At 37.4% G+C, this 26926-nt stretch overlaps 1 protein-coding gene across 1 annotated transcript; it reads right to left on the bottom strand.

Moving 5' to 3' along the window:
- Positions 1-1527: 1527 nt before the first annotated feature.
- Positions 1528-26926, bottom strand: LOC131151262 (uncharacterized). The gene is made up of 8 exons (XM_058102516.1): positions 26597-26926; positions 23244-23360; positions 21804-21997; positions 21620-21725; positions 21355-21502; positions 21067-21206; positions 2314-2480; positions 1528-2230 (listed from the first exon to the last, which is right to left on the bottom strand). Exons 1-8 carry the CDS (start codon positions 26877-26879, stop codon positions 1937-1939), a joined length of 1449 nt encoding a protein of 482 aa, XP_057958499.1. The 5' UTR covers positions 26880-26926; the 3' UTR covers positions 1528-1936.

The raw sequence follows: 26926 nt of genomic DNA, 5'->3' as shown, positions 1-26926 counted from the left end.
TTGAGCTTTTCAATCACTCATCACATTTTAGACAGTGACTTTTCAATGGAAATAGTCCCAATTGACATGATTAGCATAATGGAATAAGAGACCTTTGATTCTGATTGTTTTAGAGGGAGAGAGGGAAAAAAAAAAAAAGCCTTGGGACTTCCAAGTGAAGAACTAGAATATGAACATGTTCTTGAATAGGAATTCTATGGATATAGCATCCTCACACAAAATGGGCAATTTCATATAGGCAAACTAATTAAAAGAGTTATGATTCTTTGCATTAATGGAGCTAATGAGATCACTGGTTCATAATTCCTCTCAAATATTTTGTACAAAAGCAAGTGTGAAATATCAACTAGCTCATTCTGAGAGGTAGTTTCGTTGGCTTTGCAATGACAAAGGATGAGGAGTCATTGTTGCTAATGGAGGAGTTCTTAGCAGTGGGTTGGACCTTCTTTGATTTCATTTATTTTGTCGGTGAAGTTTTTTTAAAGGTTAATCATAGAAAATGAGATGAGAGATAGAAACGTCAGGCTGAGCATATAAAAATTTGTACACACAAATGTCACAAATGCTTTTTTCTTGATCAAGCAATTTGATTTGATTCAAGAAAAGAAAATGACATTTACTTGCATATTTGATAGCGAAGCCTTGTTGAAAGCCACTCGAGCATAAGAGCAGTCTTGGAAACTCTAAGTTGTAGCTCTCCTCTCTTCAAGTTAATCAAAATGGAGAAGTCATAGTATAGGAATGGTGGTATTATATTAAAAAATCATTGCCTCCCCTTGTGATTTATTTGATGGACCTATATATGAATGTGGCTTTAATTTGCCTAAGGGGAGCTTGGTTTGAATAGGTCTAATATACGTTTTTTTTTTGGACAACCCTGCCTTCATCAAGTTTTATGCGATTTTATTTGGAGCAGACTCATAACAACACTCATTTTGATTAAGCTTAGTGTCATAGTCTCACATTGGATGTGTACTATAGAAATCTAGAGCTTATAAGCTTAGTCTGGGTTTCAACTATGTGAAGCGCCTTTTATAGGACAAATCCGTGAGCCGATGGGTCAAAGCATACCCCATTATAGTTAAGTCAAAACTGTTACATTTTATGTTAGAGCCACTCTAGGGTACTATCATATGATACCCTGCTTGAAGGTAATCTGACGAGGACATCAGAGATTACATGAGGGAGAATGTTACGATACATATCATATGTGTACTAGGACAATTTTAGGATTATAGGGTTGGTTTGGGATCTAACTATGTAAAATGCATTTTATAGAACAAATCCATGAAGTAAATGAATCAAAATGGATAATACTTCATCAAGATTGGGTTCAAGACTGTTATACTAAGCAAATTAAAACTTAGGTTAATTAAGTTGCATATTTTTTGTTTTGGGTCATCTAAGTCCTTTGCAGGTGGACTCTGTGCTGGCATAATTGACTTTGATCCATTTAATGACTTTGATTTTGACTTCAACTCACTAAATTTTAATGTGACATCTGACTTGCTGCTGTCTAAACCAAAATTAAAGCATAAAGATGAACACATTATCTTATGATATGCAAAAATAGAATAAAATACAATTATGAGATTCATCAAATAGTTTTTCCTTGTATTTCAGTCTATTCTAAACTAGAAAAACTCGGATAAAGTTTATGTGAGACTGCAAGCGCTAGGATAAGCACCATAACTTGATCTACTCTATTCCATGCCAAAGAAACCGAAACTAACAACTGCAAAAGTTAAATCACATCGTCCCATGGTCAAAGACCATTTAGCCAAATATGTATCCAGAAGGCAACTGATGATCAATATATATAGTTAACAGTGCTGTTACTCTAACAAAGGACCTTGTTGAACTGTGCCCTGTAAACCCTTCTTGTGCTCATGCAGAGCAGCTGTCATGTTCTTTCTCAGGCCAGTTTCTACCTAGTTCACTCGCTCTTCCCCCGGACAATGTCAATGAGATACCGATTCAAATGCTGGCCAAATAATTTAGTTGAGAATGACTGAATTACATGCTGCCGGGCTTCCTCACCCATTTTTTCAGCCATCTTGGGATCTTGAATGAATTTAGCCATTGCCGAAGAGAACTCTTGTGGCGTAGAGTCGCAGAGGTACCCCGTCACCTCATTCTTAATTGTCTCCACAGGGCCCCCACTGTTGCATGCGATAACTGGTTTGTGAGCTGCCATTGCCTCCAGGGGAACAATGCCAAAGTGTTCATCCTGCAATAATTGAACAGTTTTTGATTTAATATTTATTTCCTTCCAGATGTGATCATTTTCGAAAATGGTGGATTCAAGTGCACCTTTGGTGTATAAAGAACACAGAGGCATTCAGAGAGAAGTTTATTTCTTTCTGCAGTTGAGCAGGATGTGATGAAATGAACCCGATCAGAGACTCCTTTCCTTTCTGCTAAGCCCTTGAGTTCCTCCAAGTACTCAGCGTTCTCCTTCAGACGATTATCATAGCCACCTGAAACAAAAGATAAATGTAAAAATATTTTGCTTCCATGAAATGAAAAGGCCAGCTAGATTCTACACCACAAGATGCTGGCGTTGCATTAATATGGGAAAAACTGTCTGAGCATAAAATCCAACATAACAAACAAGGCAAGTTAGTGCAGAAGGCACAGTAGTCTTGGTAGTAATTGGCACATTTATGCCTACTCAATAACATGTGGGAGACCAAACTAAAAATGATAGAAATATACAAATTCTCCCCTTTTGGAGAGGAAACATTATTACTACTGAGCATGACTTGACCCATATACTTGCAAAGAAAAATGCCTTGACCAAGAGCAACAGCCAAAAATCTGTACATTTTCAGACGCATGAAGTGTCGTAGGATGCTCAAGAAGTCTGCAACTGGATTTCCATGGGAAAGGGACAAGGGTCAACAAGGGACATAGATGCCCTAGTTTTGAGGCATAGTTACCAGGATCACTATAGTCATCCTAGAAAATCCAGGGTTACACTTTCAGTACCTAGTACTTTCTGCATCTTGATCCAGAATGGCAAAATTGGAACCTAATCTCTTAAAAATAAACATATATATATATATATATATATATATATATGATAGGTAAGAAGCTTTATTGAGACAAGAAAGGACAAACAAATACAAAAAAGTAAGAGCAGAAGTCCTCAAACATGAGAAAAAAATAAGAACCAGCATCGTCTTAAAAATGGCACCAGTCTCAGTTAACATCCTGATATAGCAGTCCTAAAACAGCCTGCATTATGAGCCCAAAGAGAAGCCAAATACCGCACTCTGTCCCGAAGAAGATACCTCTACAGCCTATTTCCAGAAAACATTCTAGCATTCCTTCCCAACCCAATTCCCCATAGAACAGCACAGAGAGCACGCTCCACAGCCTCCCAACATTCTTGCTCTTCCCAAAACCATCAAAAGAAATATTCAGAAGCTCCTCCACTGATTTCAGGCAAACTCAAATTCACCAAGAACTCCAAATAGAAACAAATGAGATGCATCCTCAAAGCTATTTCAACATATGAGACACATATCTGAAGACCAAGCTTTAGAATGCCTCCTACTCTGCAGCATATTGTTGGAGTTAAGGGCCACCAGCCAAACAAACACTTTATCATAGAAGGAATTTGAGCATTTCATGTGCCCCAAAAAGGAGGAATAGACACATGGGCCTGAACTAAACAAGAGATGAAATATTTACACAAATAACCCTCGATGAATCAAATTTGAAATTCAAGCATCAGTCCTCTTGGATATAGCAACCGTCCAACACAAGATGCAAAGAAAAACGCTCCTCCAACTCTCTCATTCAAATCCCTTCTAAAATGAAAATACTAAGAAAAGGAATCCTTCTCAAGAAATCTATTAAATATATTCAGTCCGTTGCTTCATCACCAACTATCAATGCCACATTATTGGCCTCCTTCAAAGGATGAACAATATAGCACAAACTCTAGAGAAACACATGCGAGTACTAACGTTTGTAAGCATTTTGTAAGCATGTGCGCGTGTGTTCAAAATTATAATTACTAGAGGCATGTACTTCATGTGCAATGCAAACAAAAAGAGTTTAAATCAAAACTCTAACTGAGTTGCTATCGAGACTACAACAACAACAACAAAAACCAAGCCTTAATTCCCACTAGGTGGGGTCGGCTATATGAATCCTTTTCCGCCAATTTATACGATCATGTGGACCATTTCTTTTGACAGATTCAGGGATATTAAATCTTTACTCTCTATCTCTTCCCAAATTATTTTAGGTCTACTCCTACCCCTTCTACTATCTCCCACAGTAACTAACTCACTCTTCCTCGCTGGTGCACTATGTGGCCTACATTGCAAGTTTCCATACCATCTAAGTTGTCCCTCCTTTATCTTATCTTCTATAGGAACTACACCTAACTTACTGCGAATATGTTCATTCCTTAATTTATCTTTCAAAGTTATACCACTCATCTATCTAAGCATTCTCATCTCCGCAACTTTTACTTTTTGGATATTATGTTTCTTCGTCGCCCAACATTCCGATCCATATAGCATAGTTCGTCTTAGAGCTGTCCTATAAAACTTCCCTTTTAATTTTATGGGTATCCTGCGATCACAGAGCACACTTGAAACACGTCTCCATTTTACCCAACCTGCTTTAACTCTATGCATTACATCATCTTCAATTTCTTTTTCAACTTGCATAATAGATCCAAGGTATTGAAATCTACAAGTGCTATTTATTTCTTCATCATCAAGTTTAACTTTGTCTCCAATATTCCTCCTATCATTATTAAAATTACATTTCATATATTTAGTCTTATTTCTGCTTATCCTAAAGCCTCTAGATTCTAAAGCTTCTCTCCATAATTCTAACTCAGCCTCTACTTCGTCCCTAGTTTCATCAATTAATACAATATCATCTGCAAACACCATAAACCATGGAACCTCCTTTTGAACACTCGTAGTTAGTTGATCCCTCACTAAAGCAAAAAGATAAGGACTCAAAGCAGATCCTTGATGTACACCTATGGTTATTGGAAATTTTCTAGTTTCTCCATCTATAGTCCTTACACTAGTCATTACTTCATCGTACATATCCTTAATGATATCAGTATACCTACTACCTACACCTTTTTTTTCTAAAATCCACCATAGAACTTCTCTAGATATCCTATCATATGCTTTCTTAAGGTCAATAAATATCATATGCAAGTCACTTTTCTTTTCCCTAAACTTTTCCATTATTCTTAAAAGATATATAGCTTCTATGGTAGATCTCCCAGGCATAAAACCAAATTGATTTTCTGATACCTTCTTTTCTAGCCTTAATCTTTGTTCAACTACCCTTTCTCATAGTTTCATCATATAACTCATAAGTTTAATTCCACGATAGTTATTACAATTTAGAATATCTCCTTTATTTTTGTATGTAGGTATTAAAGTGTTTTTCCTCCATTCATCTGACATTTTCTTAGTTTTTATAATTGTATTAAATAAATTAGTTAGCCATATAATTCCGTTATCACCTAAGCATTTCCAAACTTCAATTGGGATGTTATCGACACTCCAAACAAGAAATCTTCTTTCAAAACCAGTTTAATCAAATTGAATACGCCTGGTGTGATTGACTAGCGTAAAAAAGTATCAAACAATTGTCCAACTTGTTAATTACACTTTAACCTTCTGGAGATGGTATTCCATCAAATCATGGTTAAAGGTGTATATTCACGAGCTGACTGAACAAATATCAATAAATTCAACTTATATTTTGTTGAATTTACTTTGCCCCCCAAGCATCCTTAAAGATATAACACGGCAATGTACACCCTAGTGTTAAATTAATTGTCCTTTGCCCTCCACTGTTCAAATTAGGGTTAACTTTAATGAATAAGACGTATTTAATTTCCCTTTACCCTAAAATTTGGAGTCATTTTCAAAACCCTTCCCCTTGCCAAAGTTAGACAAATTTCTTGACAATACTTTCTAAAAGTGCTGTTTTAGGCCATTTAAAATTTAAATTATTTAAATCCCTCCCAAACCACTTTCAAAAAACCTCCTCTTGTACCAATAAAATTGCCCTATAATCCTATTTGTCGGCTTCCTGCCCGTTTAAGACCTTGGAAGATAACTTCCCATGGATCTTCACTGGGTTCTATTGTCCTGGAGAAGATATTTCCAGGCATCTTTTTTTGAACAAGCTCATGGAAGTTAGAAATAAATGGGAGGCTTCGTCTTATTTTGGGGGGAGTGCGGGAGATCTCAATTTGGTTCTGTGTCCTCAGGAAAGGAGAGGGAACTCTTCGGACTCCTCCAATATGTAGGAGTTTCATGACTTCATCGATGATTTCACTCATTGACCTCCCCCTCATTAGAGGCTCTTTCACGTGGTCTAACTCAATAGAGATCCCTTGTCACTCAAGAATTGACAGATTCCTTGTCTCATCGGATTAGGAGGAAAACAACACAATCTTTATCCCTAGGCCTGCTTTGGAATACTTTCCCATCTTACTTGACACGGGAGGAATCAGGTGGGGGCCAACTCCCTTCCATTTTGAGAATGGCTTAACCACAAAGGTTATGGTGATTTGATCAAGAATTGGTGGCTTGGCATGTGATTTGAAGAGAAGGCCAGTTATGTGGCCGCTTCTAAATTAAAATTGCTAAAAGAAAATAGCTGAAGTGGTGGAACAAGAACATCTTCGCCAAAATCACTTTGAGGAAAAATGAGATTTTAATTGATATAAAGGAGCTCGACAATCAGGAGCTTAGAGGGAGCCTCAATATTGATGATAAAACAAAAAAAATTTGCTCTTATAAAGCCCTTGCCAAGACCATTAACTTAAAGGAGATAGTCTAGAGGCAAAAATCTAGGGCCCTTTGGTTGTAGGCAGGAGACACAGACACCAACATTTTCCACCACATAGCTAATGCGCGTCAAAGATATAATTTGGTGGAAATGGATGGTGCACTCCTTGAGGAGGAGGGAGATATTAAAGGGGGCATATGCAGTTTTTACAAAAATTTGTATACTGAGGAGGAATCTTGGAGACTGTTAATAGTTATTTAGTCTTTTAGCATTATTATTATTATTGTGTTAAGAGTTTTGTTAGTAATAAGTGTGCGTTAGTAAGGGTATTATGGTCATTCCTATTGTACTTACATATATTATAAATAGAGGGAGAGACCTATCATTGAGTTTAGGTCTTCCATTTTACCCAATTACTCAACATGGTATTAGAACGTGATCCAAACTAAACCCTATTCTCCTCAGCTGTCACCATAAAACACCGTTCCCGTGGCTATCCTTCCTAGATTTACCTCCATACCATATTATTTCACAAAAACAACCATACACCCATAATCAGACCCCCCCCCCCCCCCCCCCACCGACTCACACCAAAAACCCCATCGCCGGAGGACCCCCTATGCGCTGGCCAAATGCCGACAAAGCCAACCCCACATGCCAGCGGGCGAGTGAATTTTTGGCTACTTTTTTCTTTTCTTTATTTCCCCTCTGCCATGCTCTGATTCCTTCCTAGACTATATCAACAAGCTGTTAGGTCAATTTTTTGCTAAAAAATTCAACGTTTTCCGACTATGCACTCGCGGCGTTCTGTTAATTTCTGTTCAAGGTTTGCGATATTTTTTTGTGAGTTTTTTTAAGCTGTGGCAGTGTTCATATGTTCAGTTGTGAGGCTGTGATAGTACTATATCCGTTGGTGAGTTGTTAACCTCGTCTGTGGCAGTGCGTCACCCAATGAATGGTTGTTTGATGCTTCGTAAAACTGTTTATCAATGATTATTAAATTTATTGGAACTGAAACAGTGGAATTTGCTGTGTTTTTTGATTCACTGTTCTAATTCCTTCCATATACCAAAATATCAAGCTGTTGGGAATGTGTTTTTTGCTCAAAGATCCAATCTTTGTTGTGACAATGCACTCGTGTGTTGCTTTCTTGGGGCTGCATCTGAGGTTGTTGGTGATTTTTGCTCATGGTAGTTTCGGTGGTTCACTCTCCAATTGTTCCAGTGCTGAGCGTTGTTTTCTTGGGGCTGCATCTGAATTTCTTGGTGCTATGGCAGCCTTGTACTGATTTATCTGTGACTTGTTCATGGTGGGTCACGTTGTTCGTGGTCATTTCGACTATTCCAGCAATTAATCTTATGATCATTGGTCTGAGTTTGTGAATGTTGGGATGGCGTTTACAACTCCCAAAAGTATGATTCCTTTGCTAGTCACTTGTTTGAGTGAACCGCGTACTATGACTATATCAGAGGAGGAGTATTCAAGGTTTCTACGGTATCAATTGTCTTAACAAGCATCTTATTACATTGCTGCAAAGAGAATGTGCCTTGTTCTTCAAGTGCAGAGTTACAAATCAGATTTGGGTTAATCTGAAGAGATGGTTGGCCATGAGGAGATCAATGTCAACTATTAAAGAAACACTTAAATGGTTAAACAAGGAGGCAAAGGGTACACGTATTCAGGCTGCTGCAAAGAGAATATGCCTGGCTACAATGGTTTATTTCATTTGGCACTTCCAAAATAAAAAGAAGTTTGAGGGTATTAATATTACTTCAGAAATCATAATTAAAGTGATTAAAACCCATACATTTCAAAATATTTTTGATAGATTTCCAATCATTCTTCAGAAGTTGAATTTAAAATTTTTAGGAACTGAAACTACTGTTTAAGTTCCTTGTGCTCGAGTTCTGTTCTGATGGAAGGGTGGAGAAATTGTTTGAATGTTGGAAGGGAATTGATGTGTTCCATTTTCCCTAGTTAGACTGATTATGGGCCTGCTTCTGAATTCTGGTTTGGAAGATGCTTCTTTCCTGAAATCTGGATACTGTTGATCAGATTGCAGTATCAGGTTGTTATGAATGTTGGTATTGGGTTCATATTTACTGTGATTGAGATACAGGATGGTTTGAAAAAAATTGCTGGTAGTGAAGTTGATACTTTTATATTTTGAGTCGCTGAAAAAGAGGGTGATTTGGTGGAGTGTATGTGAGAAATTGCAGAGTTATGTCCTTGGCTCTGGTAGCTGGTTTGAAACTGAAGCTGATTTCTGTTGAGTGTTTGAACAGCTTACTCTTTAGACCATGTATCCCATTGAGTATTGGAAGTCCTGTTATTGTCTGGATGGTGCTGGCAGCTTCTGAAATTGTGGTTCACTTACTTTCTGTTGATGGTTTATTAATTCTGGAGATGATTCTGGTTGGTCTCATGAGCATAGGACAGTTTGGTTGTTGGTGCTGAATAGTATTGGCAGCAGCTGTTTGAGCTCAGGTGTCTTTTTGATTTCTGTAATACAGCCTTGGATTTGCATCTGATAATAATTCTGATTTGCATCGCAGTTTTCCATTGTTGACTCATTATTTCATTCTGGAAACGGTTTTCGTCAACATGGTAATTTTTCCTGGCGAAGGTTGGAGTTGCTTCAAAGATATTTAATCATGGTTTGGCTCTCAAGCTAATTATGGTTATGTTTAGTGGGCTTCCATTGTTGGGGTCTTAGAATCTGACTTCCCAAGTAAGATTGGTTTTCTGAATTTGTTTTGGTTTCCGGTGAAGACTTTTTATTAGTTGGCGAGACTTTGTCTCGTTTTCTGGTTTTTCGGTGAAGCAGTCAAGTTTTCTGGCGACATTTTCTGGTTTTACGGCAACGATTTCTGGTTTTACGGAGACTGTTTTGATTTGCTGATTTGATTTTCATCGCAGTTCCCCATTGTTGATGCATTATTCAATTCCGCAAACGGTGTTCGTCATCTTGGGTTTCTTTTCAGCGATGGTTGAAGTTATTTTAAGATACCTCTTTATGTTTTGAGTTTCCTTTGATGTCCATTGAATTTTTGAGTTGAGATTGAAGGCCTTGTGCCCCTAGGTATGCCTATGTTAATTGTATTTGTTTTGTTGATGGGGAGATTTGGTCTTCCCTTTCTCGGGTATGCCCAGAGTATCTGTACATATCCATTTTGATCAATATAAATTTACATTTATGGATAAAAAAAAAAATCTTATTACATTGCTTCTTTTGCCTAGAAAGGTAATTCTATAGTCAGCATGTCATTTGGTATCCTTCCTACGAGTCTTTGGATTATCAATTTTGTTGTCATAGACAATATAACAAGTGCAACCAACTTCTTTTCTGATCTCCAATATCCTAAAAATCTCCCTCAAGTTACCCTTGTTGATGGGTCCACTATTGTTGTTAAGGGGATAGGAGTAGTATATCATACTCCTATCTCTCATTCTTCTGCTTTATACATTCCTAAATCTTCTTTCAATCTTATGTTAGTTAGTAAGCTTATAAAGTCACTAAATCGTTCTGACACATTCCTTATTGATTTTGTGGTTATTCAGGATTTGAAGACGAGAAAGACAATTGACACAGAACGTGAAGCTCGTGGACTTTGAGTCACCTTCTCCACCCATTGCCTGCACAGTCGCAGCTACACCATTTCAAATCTATTGTTGCCTTGGTCATCCATCCTTGGACAAGTTGAAATAGCTAGTTCCTACATTGAGTTCTGTGCCTAATATTGAGTGTGAGTCTTGTCAATTGGGCAACCATCATTGTGCTCCCTTTGCTCCTCGGGTTGATAAACGGCTGGTTATTCCTTTCATTCTCGTCCATTCTGCATTTGGGGACTAGGGGTCCTAGTCATGTCACATCAAAGTTGAGGTTTCAGTATTTTGTTACATCTGTTGATGACTACTCTAGGATGACTTAGTTTATTTAATGAAAGATCGTTCTGAGTTGTTCGATATCTTTTGTGCTTTCTGTTCCCAAATAAAGACTCAATTTGATGTGCTAGTCAAGATACTTTGTAGTGTTAATGCTAAGGAGCACTTTAGTACCCAATTTAGTACTTAAATGATTAACTTTGGTATGATCCATCAGTCCTCTTGTGCCCACACTCCACAACAAAATGGAATTGCAGAGCAGAAAAACAAACATATTCTTGAATTCACTCATGCTTTATTGTATCAAATGATGTCCCCAAAGTCTTTTGGAGTGATGTGCTCATAGCTTGCTCCCTCATCAATAAAATGCCATCCTCCGTCCTTGGGATAAAATCCCATATTCAATTCTCTTTCCTAACGCTACTTTGTTCTCTTTTCCTCCTTGTATATATGGTTGTGTCCTTTGTCCATCTATTATCTCTAGAAATGGATAAGTTAGATCCTCATGCTATCAAATGTATTTTTCTAGGCTATTCCTATACTCAAAAGGGATATCGATGTTATAGTCCTACTTTACATTGATTCTTTGTCTCTGCTAGTGTCACCTTTTTTGAGTCTACAGTCTACACCATACTACTTTGATACCTTGAGTTCTATTCACCTTGATGAGTCCCTTCCTCTGCCTTGCCTTCCAAATCCATACATCTGTGCCCAATCCTCCTACATATTTGTCCATTTTGAGTCCTTGTCGCTTGAATCATCCCAATTTGCATGTATACACATGGCGACTCAAGGGGGAAGTGCCTCCTCCAACTTCTACTATTGTGCCTCTAGTTACCTTGTCAGATGATCTTATTTCTCATGATGTTGATCCTCCAATAGCTGTTCAAAAAGGTAAACACACTTGTGCCCAACATCCAATCTCTAATTTTATTTGTTATGATTTGTTGTGACCCTCTTATTACTATTTTGTTAGTACTTTGTCTTCTGTTGCTCTTCCAAGATCTATTTCTGAAGCCTTATCCCATTCCGGGTGGAGAACGACAATGGTTGAAGAGATGCGTGCACTACATGATAACGATACTTGGGATTTGGTACCTCTTCCTTCTGATAAGTCTGTAATTGGTTGTCACTGGATGTACAATGTGAAAGTCAATCCTGATGGTTTTGTGGCTCGTATGAAGGCTCACCTTGTTGCTAAGGGGTATATTCAGGTGTATGGTTTAGATTATTCAGACACATCCTCCCTAGTCACTAAACTTGCCTTAGTACGTTGATTCATTTCTTTAGCCACCACTTGTCATTGGCCTCTACATCAGTTTGATGTGAAGAATGCTTTCCTACATAATGATCTTCTTGAGGAAGTATATATGGAGCAACCCCTTGGGTTTGTTGCTCAGGTGGGAGTCACACTTAGTATGTCGGCTCAAGAAATCATTGTATGGATTAAAACAATCTCCAAGAGCATGGTTTGGCCGTTTTAGTGTTGTAATACTTGAGTTTGGCCTTCATTGGTGTGCAGTGGATCACTCTGTATTTTATCATCATACTCCATCGGACGATATTTTGCTTATTGTATATGTGGATGACATTGTAATCACTAGTCATGATGATTGTAGCATCCAGGACCTAAAGATTTTTCTACAGAGTAAGTTTCAGACCAAAGACTTGGGACCATTGAAGTACTTCTTGGGTATAGAAGTATCGAGATCTCGTACGGGGACTGCCTTGTCACTAAGGAAGTATGTTCTTGATCTTTTCAATGAGACGGGGCTGTTGGGATCCAAACCAGTTGATACCCATACATCCCAATAGTAGGTTAATGCTAGACATGGGTGATTTATTGCCTAACCCAGTTCGATAACAGAGACTTGTTGGAAAGTTGAATTATCTCACAGTCACTCAACTAGATACATCCTTCGCAACAAGTGTTGTGAGTCAGTTTCTCGATTCCCCAAAAATAAGTCATTGGGATACAATAATTTGCATTTTGAGATATCTCAAAGGTGCACCAGGAAGAGGTCTCTTATATCAGGATCGGAGTCTCACTCATATTCAGAGATATACAGATGCATATTAGGTTGGATCACCTTCCGATTAAAATCCACAACCAGGTATTGTATCTTTGTCAGTGGTAATTTGGTTTCTTGGAAAAGTAAGAAACAAAGATGTGATGGCCAAGTCAAGTGCTAAGTCAGAGCATAGGGCTATGGCGCACACTACATGTGAACTTGTTTGACTGAAGAACATGTTGAAAGAACTAGGTTTCCCACATTCTCAGCCCATGGAGTTGATGTGTGATAATCAAACTGCTATTCATATTGCCTCCAACCTAGTCTTCCATGAGCAGACAAAGCACGTTGAAGTTGATTGCAACTTTATTCAAGAGAAACTTGTACAAAAGCTCATTACAACGACTCATGTGAAGTCCGAGTTTCAGCTTGCCAATTTGTTCACTCAAGCCTTGGGAGGTGCTCATGTGAAATTCATTTGTAACAAGCTAGGAGCATATATATCATATGCTCCAGCTTGAGGGGGAGTGTTAATGGTTATTTAATCTTTTAGTATTATTATTGTGTTAAGAGTTTTGTTAGTAATAAGTGTGAGTTAGTAAGGGTATTATGGTCATTCCAATTGAACTTACATAAATTATAAATAGAGGGAGAGATCTATCATTGAGTTTAGGTCTTCCATTTTACCCAATAAATCAACAGAGACCAATTGTTAATAGTATCTATTTCAAAAAATATAAACTTCCCCATGTCTCGATGGATAGAAAGACCCTTTGATGAAGAGTAAATTGTTTCAGCTTTTAAGAGCTGCAACGGGGATTTCATAGGCACTACTAGGACCTCCTTAAGCAAGACATTGTTGGAATCTTTAAAGACTTCCACAGATCAGGCAGATTCATAACTAGCACATTAATTCAATTATTGTCTCTTTGATCCCTAAAAAGAGCAGGGGCTCGAAGCATTAAAGACTTTTGTCCCATCAGTCAGGTCAGTAGCTTGTATAAACTCCTCTACAAAGTTCAACAGCCAGGCTCAAATTGGCAATTTCAGAAGTGGTTGGGAAACACTAGCATGCCTTTATGGTTGCAAATGAGGTCGTCGATACCTATTTAAAGGGCAGGAAAAGAGGATTAGTCTGTAAGCTGGATATTGAAAAAGCCTTTGGCCATGTGAATTGGAACTGTCTGCTTCATATCCTAAAAAAGAAGCGTTTTGGGCAAATTTTATGCAATTGGATCAGTCATTGTATTTCCACTGCTTCATTCTCTCTGTTGATTAATGGCTGCCCTACAGAGTTTTCCAGATCTTTGCACGGTTTGACGCAAGGAGATCCCCTTGCCCCCCCCCCCCCCCCTCCCTTCTTATTTATGTTGATTATGGAGGTTTTGGGCCACATGAACCAAGGCAAACGAAGGTGGCCTTCTTTAGAGGCTTAACATTGGAAGGAGCAGAGATAATTTGTAGTCTCCCACCTCCTCTTTGTAGATGATACCATTATTTTCTGCGATGATCCTGTATGAATTCTTAACCTTAGATGCATCCTTCTTGGGTTTGAAGCAGTCACAGGTCTGAAGGTGAATTTGAGCAAGAATGTTCTCATTCCCAAGTGTCTTTGTGTTTGTATCCCCCTTCTTGCAGAGATTCTCGTCTGAAACCTTGGATTCCTAATTTTGCCTGCCTTTGGGAGCCAAGTTCAAAGACAAAGGTGTTTGGAATCCCATTATTGGCAAATTTGAAAGAAATCTGGCTGGCTGGAAAAGGATGATCTCACCATGCATGGTAAACTCACCCTTATCAAAAGCACCTTAGCCAACCTCCTAGTTTATTTGATGTCTTTGTCTCCCATCCCCAGTGCAGTGGCAAATCGATTGGAAGGCATCAAAAGAAGATTCCTTTGGGTGGAACACAATAGAGGATTCAAATATCATCTTGTGAGATGGGAGGTTGTCAAACAACCCATGCAAAGAGGAGGGGAAGGTCTTAGGGTGAGTTTGGCCCCACTTTTTTTGCCTCAAATTCTCCATAGCAAAAGCTGGGTCTAATGTGTTTGGTAATAAGCTTTTCCAGCTTTTAAAAGCCAGCTTTTAGCTTTTTTGGAGAGCTTTAAAGGTTACAGATTTGAAACTTTTAAAAGCTAAAAGCTAGTATTTTCTCCAACAAAATATTTTATTAATTAGTTATACTTGATTTTTTTTCAAATATTACAAAATTATCAATGCATTAATTATATTTCCTAAAAATAAATATCCATTTCAGTCATTTAAAATACTTTTAGGCACCTTACAGCTTTTTTAAAAAACACTCAAGGCCAGCTGTTTCTTTCTAACGACTCTTTTTTCACAGGGGGCCAAAGATTTTTTCATGTCTGAGAAGGATCATTTCTGGCAGGAAGTTATTGCTTCAAAATATGGCCTCCATCACAGTGGTTTGGCCTCCAGAGAGATGATTGAAGGCTATGGTACAAGTGTTTGGAAATTCATTAGAAAATGGTGGGAGAACTTTTTTTCTCACATTCATTTCAATATGGGAAATGGGGAGGATGTATTCTTTTGGTATTGTGGTGTGGTGGCTCCTAACTTAGCACTTCATTCCCGTCTATTTAAACTTTATAGACTTGCCCATGACAACAATGCACTCATTTGCCATCACTAGGAACGCTCAACCCACAGGAACATTCGGAAAGTTCCCCTGATCAGAAATGTTTTCGATTGAGAGATTGATACTCTTATTGATTTTTACAGCAACTGTTGCAATGTTCAAGGCCAGGGCTCCTCCAACCATCCCAAGTGGTCCCTGAGCAAGAAGGGAACTTTCACAGTCAAATCCTATTATAAACCACCTTGGCTGCCTGACAGAGTGCACCAGCTCTTTTCCTTGGAAGCCCATTGGGAACAGCAGCCCCTTCCAAGGTTGCCTTTTTCACCTGCGAGGCCACTCTAGGGAAGATCCTCAGCCATGACAACCTTCAAAGAAAGGGCATCTCTACCGTGAATAGGTGTTTCCTGTGCCTCAAAGAAGCAGAATCTGTGGATCATATCCTTCTCCACTGCCCCTGGACCATGAATCTCTGAAGCTTGGTCATGTCCTTGGTCAATCAGAAATGGGTCATTACAGCGTCAGTTAAGAGCAAGATTTGGGCTTGGAAAGGGATCAGCCCAAACAAGCTCAAACCCTTTCTCTTTCCCCTAGCTATTTTTTGGGTGGTCTGGAAAGAAAGAAAGGACAGTCTTTCGATGGGACAACCTCTTCTTTTCAGGCTGTCAAAGACAACTGGATTTCCATGATCTCTACTTGGCATTGTGGGTTGACCAAGAGGGACCTCCCTGTTAATCTTGACTTCCTAGATGTACTTCAGTGACTGGCGTTTGTTTTAGTTTTTGGTTGTTTGCATTGTACTTGACCTGTTCTCGATCCCCAGTTTTTCTGTAATAAAGTTTCATTGCTGAAAAAAAATAAACACCTTATATGAAACATTAAAATCAGGTCAAGAAGGAACTTTAACTATTCTTCAATGCAATAGTATGATAAGGGCCAACCCGGTGCACAAAGCTCCCGCGTATGCGGGATCCGGGGAATGGGTCTATAATACACAGCCTTACCTTACATTTTTGCAATACTATGATGTGTTCAATTTTCATTTTTTTTTAAATTAAGAAAAAAAATTTATTTGCCCTTGCATCAAAAGACTTCCCATTATTAAAGACCATAAATTGTTAGTGATATTAGAAACAAAAAAAAAATGTTTTTTTTTTCTACTTAAGTATGTGAGAGGTTTAACTAATCCTTCATATCTGAATGAATGAATGGTATAAAATGTTTGAATAGTATAAATGGACAATTTTGAATAGTATTTTGGAGATTGTCTCAACTAAACTTTAAGGGGAAGGCGAAGGGGAGCATTGCAAATGACCCAAACTTTAGGGGGGATAAAGTGAAATTAGACACTGTTAGAAGAGATAGGCTCTTTTAGTAATTATGTGGTGTAAGTAGGGGTATTTTTGTCTTTCAAGATTTTTTATTATTAATAATATAAGACTGCAGACCTGGTGCGGAATGTAAGGCTCCAGGAAATTGCTGCCTTCTTCTTCTTTTCTTCTCTTCATTTCTTCTTCTATCCTCCATCTCTAACTTCACAACATCAGTGCTAATCTTCACTGAATCTGATTTAACTTTTCCTCAGTCTGTTCTTCGTTTTCTCTCTTATCTTCCCTAAGCAGCTATCAAATCTGATTTTCTGGTTGATTTGGGACTTGTTTAGGGCACTTTTCATCTCAGTTTTGCTGTGCAGCACCCTTGGTCGGATGCTGTGCACGTTCATGCTGATTTGCTGATGTGAAGCGACACTCTTGTTCCTGGTATACAGCTGTTGCCGCTGTTCACTGGTAGGCTGTGACATGATGATGCTGTGTGTTCATGATTGATTGATGCAATCTTGTATCAATTGCTGGTGGTTTTGACTAGTGTTCAATACTTCAATGACTTCATTTCCTAATCTTGCTGGAACTCACTTCTAGTTGTTGCCAGCTTCATAGTCGTAGCTGCTATGCTGCCAGGTTGTTTATCAAGTGCATGTGGTGCTTCTTGTTGTCTGCCCACTTCTGCATGATCAAGTAATTCCTCATTGGATATTGTAACTTATGTTGCATAGTCAGAGCAGCCCTCTTTGAAGTTCTGAAGTTCTGCTTTGTGCTTGTGTGTGCAGCCTGATTTTGCAGTGTTGACTGTGTTGTTCATTTCTGATACTACAACAACAACAAAAAACCAAGCCTTAAGTCCCACTAGTTCAGATCGGCTACATCAATCCTTTTTTGCCAATTCACATGATCATGGGCAATTTCCTTCAAAAAATTCAGGGCTATTAAATCCTTACTCACTATCTCATTCTAAGTTATTTTAGGTCTACCTCTACCCCTTCCCCTCACAATAACTCACTCCTCCTCACAGGCACATTATTTGGCATACGTTGCAGGTGCCCAAACCATTTGAGTCAACCCTCACTTATCTTATTTTCTATGGGAGCTACACCTAACTTACCGCAAACATGTTCATTCTTTTATTTATCTTTTAATGATACACTACTCATCCATCTTAACATTCTCATCTGAATAACTTTTACTTTTTGTATATGTTGTTTCTTAGTTGTCTAACATTCTAATCCATATAGCATAGCTGGTTTTACAGCCATCCTATAGAACTTACCTTTTAATTTTAAGGATATTCTACGGTCACGCAGCACGCTTGAAGCACTTCTCCATTTTACCCAACCTGCTTTAACTCTATGCATTACATCTTCTGCTTTTCTCCTTTAGCTTACATAATAGATACAAGCTAAATTTAACCTTTTCTCCAATAATCCACCTACTATGATTGAAATTACATTTCATGTATATCGTCTTATTTCTACTTATCCTAAAGTCTCTAGTTTCTAAAGCTTCCCTCCATAATTCTAACTTAGATTCTTCTCCACCCATAGTCCCATCAATCAAGACATTATTATCTGCAAACAACATACACCATGGAACCTAAATTTAGATACTCCTAGTAAGTACATCCATTGCTACAACAAAAAGATAAGGACTCAAAGCAGATCCTTGATGTACATCTATTGTGGTTGAATATTCCCTAGCCTCTCCACCCATAGTCCTACCACTAGTCATTACTCTATCGAACATATCCTTAATGACATATACCAACTACATACACCTTTTTTTTTTTCTAAAATCCACCATAGAACTTCCCTAGGTACCCTATCATACACTTTCTCTAAGTCAATGAATACCATATGCAAGTCCTTCTTTTCCCTAAACTTTTCCATTAATCTCCTTAAAAGATATATAGCCTTTGTCGTAGATCTCCCAGCTATAAAACCAAATTGATTTTCTGAGACCTTCATTTCTAACCTTAATCTTTGTTTAACTACCCTTCTCATAGTTTAATTATACGACTCATAATTTTAATTCCACAGCAGTTATTACAATTTTGAATATCTCCGCTATTTTTGTATTTTTGTATATAGGTATTAAAGTGTTTTTCCTTCATTCTTCTAGCATTTTATTAGTTTTTATAATTATGTTAAATAAATTAATTAACCATATAATTATGTTATCACCTAGGCATTTTCAAACTTCAATTGGGATGTTATCCAGTCCTATAGCTTTTCTATGTTTCCATTTTTTTTAATTTGTTAACTCTAATTTTGCGAATAAATTTCATATTTTTAGCCTTTTCCTCATTTTTCAATTCTAAGTTTAAGTCTTCTACTTGGTTTTCATTAAATAACTTACATCTTTTTATGTCTTCTTCCTTAACCAAGACAATATCATCCTCACTTTTTATACATTTTACATTGAAGTCCTTATTCTTTCTTTCTCTAGCTCTAGCCACTTTAAATATGTCTCTTTCCCCTTCTTTTGTATCTAATTTAGCATAATTATTAAATGATCTATGTTTAGCTTCAATAACGACCTTCTTTGCATCTTTTCTCACCTCTTTATACTTTTAAAAGTTTTCCATGTTTCTATATTTTTCCCATATTTTATACCAAATTCTCTATATAACTTTTTGGATATCTTGGTCCCACCACAAACTTTCTTTGCTATCCAAGAATCTTCCTCTTGATTCACCTAAGATACTAATGCGTGCTTATTGTAGCATGTTGGGGGTTGTTCTAATGGCCTCTACAAAGATAGCTTCAACTGATATGTTTTATGTACAAATCGCAGCCATCAAATTGATTGGATCCTCCAACTACCTTTCAAGGTCTCACGTTGTGCCTGTGTATATTTATGTGAAAGGAAAGTCCAAATATTTGTTGCATTCTCCTCCATCTCCAAACTCCAAGGATTGGAATATTGGATGAAAAAAAATAACATATTGCTTGTGCAACTGTGGAATATCATGGAGCCACAAATTACTGATAACATGATGTTTCATAGAACAACCAAGGCTGTTAGGGATGATCTTTGTGGAAGCTTCTCACAAGATAAAAATCAAAGTTGTGTTTTCGACCTAAATGAAAAGTTTCATAAATTTGACCAAGAAGGTAGGTCCATTAGTGAGTATTATAGTACTCTCAAGGTTTTGTGGGACAGTGGGAAGAACTCAACATCTATCACTAGTTAGTTTTGACATTGAGATGATTAAGAGGTAAAAGGCAAATTTCTTGGTTGCCTAGCTTTTGCTTGGGTTGACTCCAGAGCTTCAAACCATCTGCGATCAGATTCTTGCCTGTGAATCCATACCATCTATGAATGAAACATATGCTAGAATCAAATGGATCACCAAAGACAGCTCTCAGTCTTTTTCTCAAACTTCTTCACGTGATAGCCCGTCCATGATTAGCTCTTAGCACTATGTTTTACCATGGTCAGGGAGTGTTGGAGGACAAAGATGAGGTTTGGATGGCAGTCGTGGAAAAAGTAGTGTACCGGGACGAAGAGTTCATCGTGCCAATTCTTGCATTTGCACACATTATGGCAAGGAAAAATCATACTATTGATTGATGCTGGATATCCATGGGAAAACTACTTGGGCCAATAAGTTTTGTCAAGAGTAATTCTACCATTAACACTTCACAGTAGAATACATCATCTACCATGTCCCAAGTATAACAATCTTGTCTGCATAGTTCACCAACTTCAAACCTGATCTTCCACATCTAGTGCTACTATGCCCCATTCAAGTACAACCGGGCTTCTTGCCTCTTCACCCTCCTCATGGGTTATTGACTGGTGCCTCTTCCCATATGGCAGGTAGTCGTAACTCCTAACTTACTTCAGTCCACAAATACCCCTACTTACACCACATAATTACTAAAATAGCCTATTTCTTCTAACAATTACCTTTGAGCCGTTGATGTTAGTCCCAATTTAAACAGTGAAGCAGTCTAACGATTTATTTAAAACTGGGTTGGACATTGCTTCAATTCTAACTTTATGGGAGGAATTGGAAACAGCCTAAAACTTAAAGACGCAAAGTGAAATTAACCCCTATCAAAATCCGAACTTATAGACTGTACTGTAGTTTTTGAAATTTTGTTGAGATAACATGACAACAAAGAATGTCTTTTCCATTATTGAGTGAATAAGAAGTCTAAATGCAAGGGGCACACCTAAGGTAACTTGCAAAACGACTAGAGCAAAGGACCCAATTTATAATATCTGGATTCTGGATAAGCTTACCAGTAAGAACCACTACCAAACACAGAAACAGGAGAATATATCTGCTCAGTAATCAACATAAAACTAATCTTCAACAAGTACAAGCTGACTTCTGAAACTTAACATAAAAACTATGGCAAAAACACAATATGCAACAGAAAATATTTTACAAGGATGAAATGATATACTGAATAAAGAATAGGTAAATGGATTGCCTGCAATAGTCAAGGAAATATTGTCCAAATTCTGGCCTTGAAGAGCATTGCTTTCAAAAGTGTGTACCATGGCGAAGGCTGAAATTGCCAACTCTATATTCTTTTTTCTTTCAAATCGGTTGATGGAGAGGAAATTGAACCTACATAAGAAGACAAAAAAATAAAATAAAATAATTAGACTCGAGTTTTCCAAGGTAAAAAATATAGTCAAAAGAAATATTTAGACATGGCATTTTGACAGCAATCTTATAACTCAAACACAGAGAGATATACAATCATGTTTGTTACTTAAAAGCATTGGGTTCATTAAACTGGTCTATGTTGACTGCTGGATAAAGAACAGCTGGTTGAATTCCCCGAGCATGAAGGTTTTTGAATGTATTTGCAAAAGTAGATGCAGTAAACTTGCTATTAACAAGGATTAAATCTGCCACTCCTGCATGTCCCAGATGCAGTTTGATTACAAACTTTATAGAATACAAGTATTCCTGTGAAATAAAAGGAATACATCCACGACTCACACAACAATTCACATGATAAACACAACACAGACCAGTAGTTATTTCTTCTATGAAGTCAATAGGTTTCCGATACATCCTCCTAACAAAAGTTGTGTGTTGAGCCAGCAACAAATCTGGAAAATGGCAATAGAATACAACCTGAAGAAAATGTGAAACATGTAAACATGAATGTTACCACAATAATCTGAATCACAACTAGTGTAAAAGCAGAATTACCTTTGAAAACTTCTTCAGTTTCATCAATGGAATTACAACAGAGACCTGATCAGCTAGTACAATGTCAAATGAAGACCACAAGAACAGTACACAAAAAGCAACAAAAATGCACCGTAGATATGCGCATATGGCATGGAACCGATAGAAAATATGCCGCGGAAGGAAAGCACCATACACTGTAACTGCAAAGGCACCTGGAAATTGACATTGATAATATAATGTACATGCACAAAAATTGACCGAAGTATTTAGCAAGTGCAAAAAAGTATATTTAATGGCTTAATAATAAAGCAATTAACAATAGAGAATTCGACATGCCTTTATATGCCACAAATGATAACTTCATGTATCTAAAGTAATTTCGTATGCTTAATCAATCTCTCTTCTCAATCACAGAGAAAATACAAAAGAATGAAGCATGTCACTCAAAAAGCCCAAACTACAATCAATATGTCTTTTTTGGAAGCCCAAACCAAGGAAGCTTCAGGACCAGGCAATGCACAGCATGCATCTAAAGTAAAGCACATCCTTCGTATGCCTCACAGGACAACTGCTCTGTTCTTACACTACCTTTAGGGCAAGGTGTTTACCTCATTAGTACCATATTCTGTTCCAGCACACATGACCAGGGTTCCAATAGGATGAACAGATTATTTACATAATTACATGCAAAGCCATTCACATAAATGTCATTATCACTCTTTTCTTTTCATTCACTTGAGATTTTGCTTCACATATAATCAAGGAAATGCCCTCACTTGAATTCCCCCAAAAAAAAAAAAAAAAGGACTCAAAAAACTCTCAAAGAATAAAGCAACAATTCATCCTTCCAACAACAAAATTGCAAAATTTTAGCAAAATTTGTTATCCCAAAATTTGAATTTGGGGACATCTTAAAATCAATGCTTTAACAAATTAATTTAGCCTCAAAAAAATTAGCAGTTAAATACAGGAAATTTCATTACAAAATACAATTGCTAAGTCCCGGGTAAATAATTCGTTAGCTCTATGTTGACTTCCCCAACTTGATCAAAATATGTTCACAAACACTTAAAATAATGAAATGAATTTTTACTATGTTAAATTGGTGATTTCTAATCATTATTTGTATACTTTGTAGGATCTTACAGTTGTACTATTTATGTCTTGTAGACTCAATTTATATGTGTGCACATTTTTTATATTTTTCAATTCTCTTTATATTTTTTACATTATACTAGTAACGTCCTTGTGAGAGCTTAACAGTGAAACAATTTAAACTTACAGCTGGTGACTATCTCTTGGAATGGTTTATTTGTATGATGTTGGTAAGTTTAGAATGGATGGCCTACATGTAGTTTAGAAATTACATTTGATTTTTCTTGATTTTCTTTTATTTACTAATTTTCTAAATTTTTCAAAAGACATAAAACATTGAAAAAAATATTGACAAATTCTTACCAGAAAGAGTCTCCTCAAAACATCGAGATTGGTCATGATGTGCAGTAAAAATATGAACATTGTGTCCATGGGACACAAGTCCCAAAGCAGCATCAACAATTAATCTTTCTGCTCCACCTATATATCAAAGCAAGATAACCAAAGAATAAATACAGCATTAAATGAAAATCATAATGTATCTGCACTGCCAACACATCATAAGAATTCGTTGGATAAAGTTTATTTCCCCGGAAATAAGCCCAAAACAAGAACCAAATCTTAGAAATATAATAAAAAATAATAATAAACACTTTTAATTCAACTTTTTAAGATGACAACTTATGTTTTATCAAAGAAACAAGCACCAGCACTGCCATCACTACACCAGCAGCAGCACACCACCATTGCATTCCACTTACCACCCAAACAGCCCACCGCGCCACTGCTCTCCACCTTCCCCACACTGCTACAGCTGCCACCAAAATCTCCACAACTGCCACCACGTCCTCACCCATTGCCAACCCTCACTCACCACTAACCACCTCCAATGCCCAAATTTTTTTCCTTTTTTAAAAAAATATAATAAATATTTATTAAGACAAAAAAAAAAAAAAGGAGAGTATAAAAAGAGAATATGATATCCTCCAAACAATAAGAAACAAACTAAAGAAAAATCATTAGTTCACACTCAAAAGTGCAAGATCTATCATGAAGAAAGCTTCCAAGTGAATGAAGTGGGCAAATTAGGGGAGAAGACCATTGCACTTCAACAAGGATAACTTGGTGCTTGTTAAGCTCCATCTTGAATAGATCAGGTCACTACGGGGTCGAGATAGGAGACTACTTCCCAAAAAAGAAAGATCAGCGCCCATCTTGGCTAAAGTCGGGAAGGGGTCTTACAAGGTTGATCCTTTGACTTGGATAAAAGTGCATACTATGTTTCATGTCAATTGCCCCAAGTCATTGATGGGGATCAACATGCACCTCGAGTATCTTTCGCGGATATTGTGACACATGGACAACCACCCGAAGTCCACCATTGGATGTGAACTTTATTTGCAGCAATTGAAGCTTCTCTTGGAAGCTAGTTAGAAAGAGGATGACAACTTGCGAGTCAAAGAATCTTGGTTTTTCAAGAAGCATGACAACTTGCAAGTCAAAGAGTCTTGTTTTTTTCAAGAAGCATTTATTTCATTTTAAGTTCCTAGACTCCACTATTATAATTATTCTAGTTCTTAGGCACATATTTCCTATAACAAACTATTTCCTAGGAACCTCATTACCTATGCTTTAAATGTTTTATTTTACTTTTGTATTTTTTTTAATATCTAAGAAGCCATGTGCAAGCTCATGTAAGGCTATAAATATGTCATCACTTGTATCGTAAAAGGTATCTTTGCATTATCAATTAAAAAAGAAGTCTTTGCTTAAACTTGTGAAACTTGTTCCTCTCCTTGTGAGTGAGTAGTGTGAGGCTACGTTTCGTCTGTCCCGGAGATTGGGTGGTGAGAGACCACAACAACATCAACGTCATCATCAACACTACACGCCCACTCCTCTTTCATAGCTCACAACCACAACCTTCCTCAAGCTTCATTCTTGTCTCGATATTCCTAAGGATCAATAAGCTTGTTCGTGGTGTGATCAAGTACTCGTGTGTCTTTGTGTTTGTCATTACGAACCTTTTGGTAAACTCATTTCAATTCCTTGTTTGTGACCATCTAAAACAGTCCCTAAAAGTACCTTGTAAGCCTTGAAACTCTACCTGAATCCTTGATTGAAAAACCTTGTTCATTCTCTTTGAATCTTCCTAGATTTTCAACATGAACATGCTTGTTAGTACCATGCTTAGGGATATTTGATTTGAACGCTAGGACTTGTGATCTAAGACTTCTAATATAACATCTTTTAAAGTGAACTTGATTACTTGAATGAAATTATCAACTAAGGGCTTTTAAACCAAATCATATATGTTTTCAAAATCTCAACAACTTGTGATCATTAGAATATGTATGTGATGTTCATGCTTGGTTAATTCAATTCTTCCCATAGATTGTGATATTGTGTGTGTGCTACAAAGAGGGTCAATCATAAGACTAGGGCTACTTAGAATTGTCCTACATCAGTCATTTAACACCAAAACTAAAGATCCAAGCAGAAGTCAACCAACCAAAGTACTACTAAAGATAGCACAACTTAATAGAAGAGAACTTGAAGTCATTGTTGCAAATAAAGAGTCCACATCATCAAGGAAGACGCAGAATGGCCTTGGAGACGAAGAAATCAACTAGATTTCAGCTAAAGACTCACAACCATTCATGGACAAAGTTAAAGAGTACCTAAGATAAAAGTCTATGAGGACATCAACTGCATAAGTGGGGAATAATGTTACGAGCCAAACTTGTTCACGACATTATGCTTGCCTGTGATAGGGTACCATCATGTAAATACTAGTATAGATTTTGTTAATGTAGGGTGTCAATGCCTTAGTGTAGAATTGGAATATTACTAAGACATTTTGATGTTTACTAGTGCCAAAATTAAAATAACGTATAAATATTTTTAGGGGAGGGTGAGTCTTTATTAGTTTTGTAAAACTCACTAACTTTTGTAAACATATTTAGCCTACTTGCTTCCCTTGCTAAACACACGAATGCACAATCCTTATGGAGGTAGTATTAATGAATTAAGTTACTTCAATGTTTTCCACTTGCATGCCACTTGCTTTCAATGGAAGCTTATTGCTTCAACTTACTTTTCACTCAACTACTATAAACATGTTCTTATGTTAAGCAAGAGTACTTTAACAAGTGCTTCGTGGTCCTTCACGAGGTGTGAAGTGTTCGGCCCATGACAATAAACTACACCACAAACTCAAAATTGAAATTAAAAAAACAAGAAAATTTCGTTTAAATGAATATCACAACAATAACCTCGTATATCATTAAGATTAAGTTGCATTCAAGGGCAGAACTCGACCAAAAGACTAAGACTTCTCCCAAAAAAAAAAAAAAACGTCACGCCAAAGATAACCCGTATACACTTGGAGTCCTCAAAATTGCTCAATTGCCCTTGACAAATGTAGCTCCTCAAAATTTGTTACAAGATTGGTCGCCCTAAAACCACAACAACAAAGAAAAAACTCAAGAATTTTCCATTTCTCCACAGCCAACCGGTAGGGGCATACTGTCGCAGGGAAATTCAAAGCGGGTCTAAATGGGCATATGGGGTTTCATCAGATATCACTAAAGTAGTTAAAGGATACGGAATCGATCCACAGAGCTTACCAATCATTCATCAATTTACAAAATACAATGTGTAGAACAGGACAGAGTCTGTGATGAGGAAATTGTGCTATTTGATCAATTCATTACCTATACCAAGATCGGGATGAATGATGGCGATGTTCATCTTCGAGGTATCCTTTTTTCCCATCACGCCGCGGAGAGGGAGAGAGAGAGGGAGAGGACGGGGCGGGGTAAGCGGGAAGTGGGTCGAGCAAACCCAACGAGGATGTTGGCAGCCGGCGCCGGAGTTGCTCGTCGATGCCGACAAAGTGCGCCAGCAAATCGCAGGAGATCCGACGTGGAGGTGCAGATATTGAGCTCCGTCGATCTTCTTCTTTTTGGTTAAAGAATATATGCATGTGTATAACATTTGCACGAGTAGAAACCAGCAATGCTCTTTCGTGTTTTTTTTTTTTT

The sequence above is a fragment of the Malania oleifera genome, chromosome 1, assembly GCF_029873635.1.
Source record: "Malania oleifera isolate guangnan ecotype guangnan chromosome 1, ASM2987363v1, whole genome shotgun sequence".
NCBI lineage: Eukaryota > Viridiplantae > Streptophyta > Magnoliopsida > Santalales > Ximeniaceae > Malania > Malania oleifera.
Note: the sequence above shows the minus strand (reverse complement) of the source record. Positions and strands in the feature narration are given on the sequence as shown.

What these genes read in the sequence shown, in the direction of transcription:
- LOC131151262 (XM_058102516.1), bottom strand. Translation starts at nt 26,879, where the DNA reads ATGTTATACACATGCATATATTCTTTAACCAAAAAGAAGAAGATCGAC. An exon ending in TCATCCCGATCTTGGTATAG is followed by an intron (nt 23,361 to 26,596) that starts GTAATGAATTGA and finishes TTTGATATATAG; the next exon opens with GTGGAGCAGAAAGATTAATT. An exon ending in TTTTGAGGAGACTCTTTCTG is followed by an intron (nt 21,998 to 23,243) that starts GTAAGAATTTGT and finishes GTCAATTTCCAG; the next exon opens with GTGCCTTTGCAGTTACAGTG.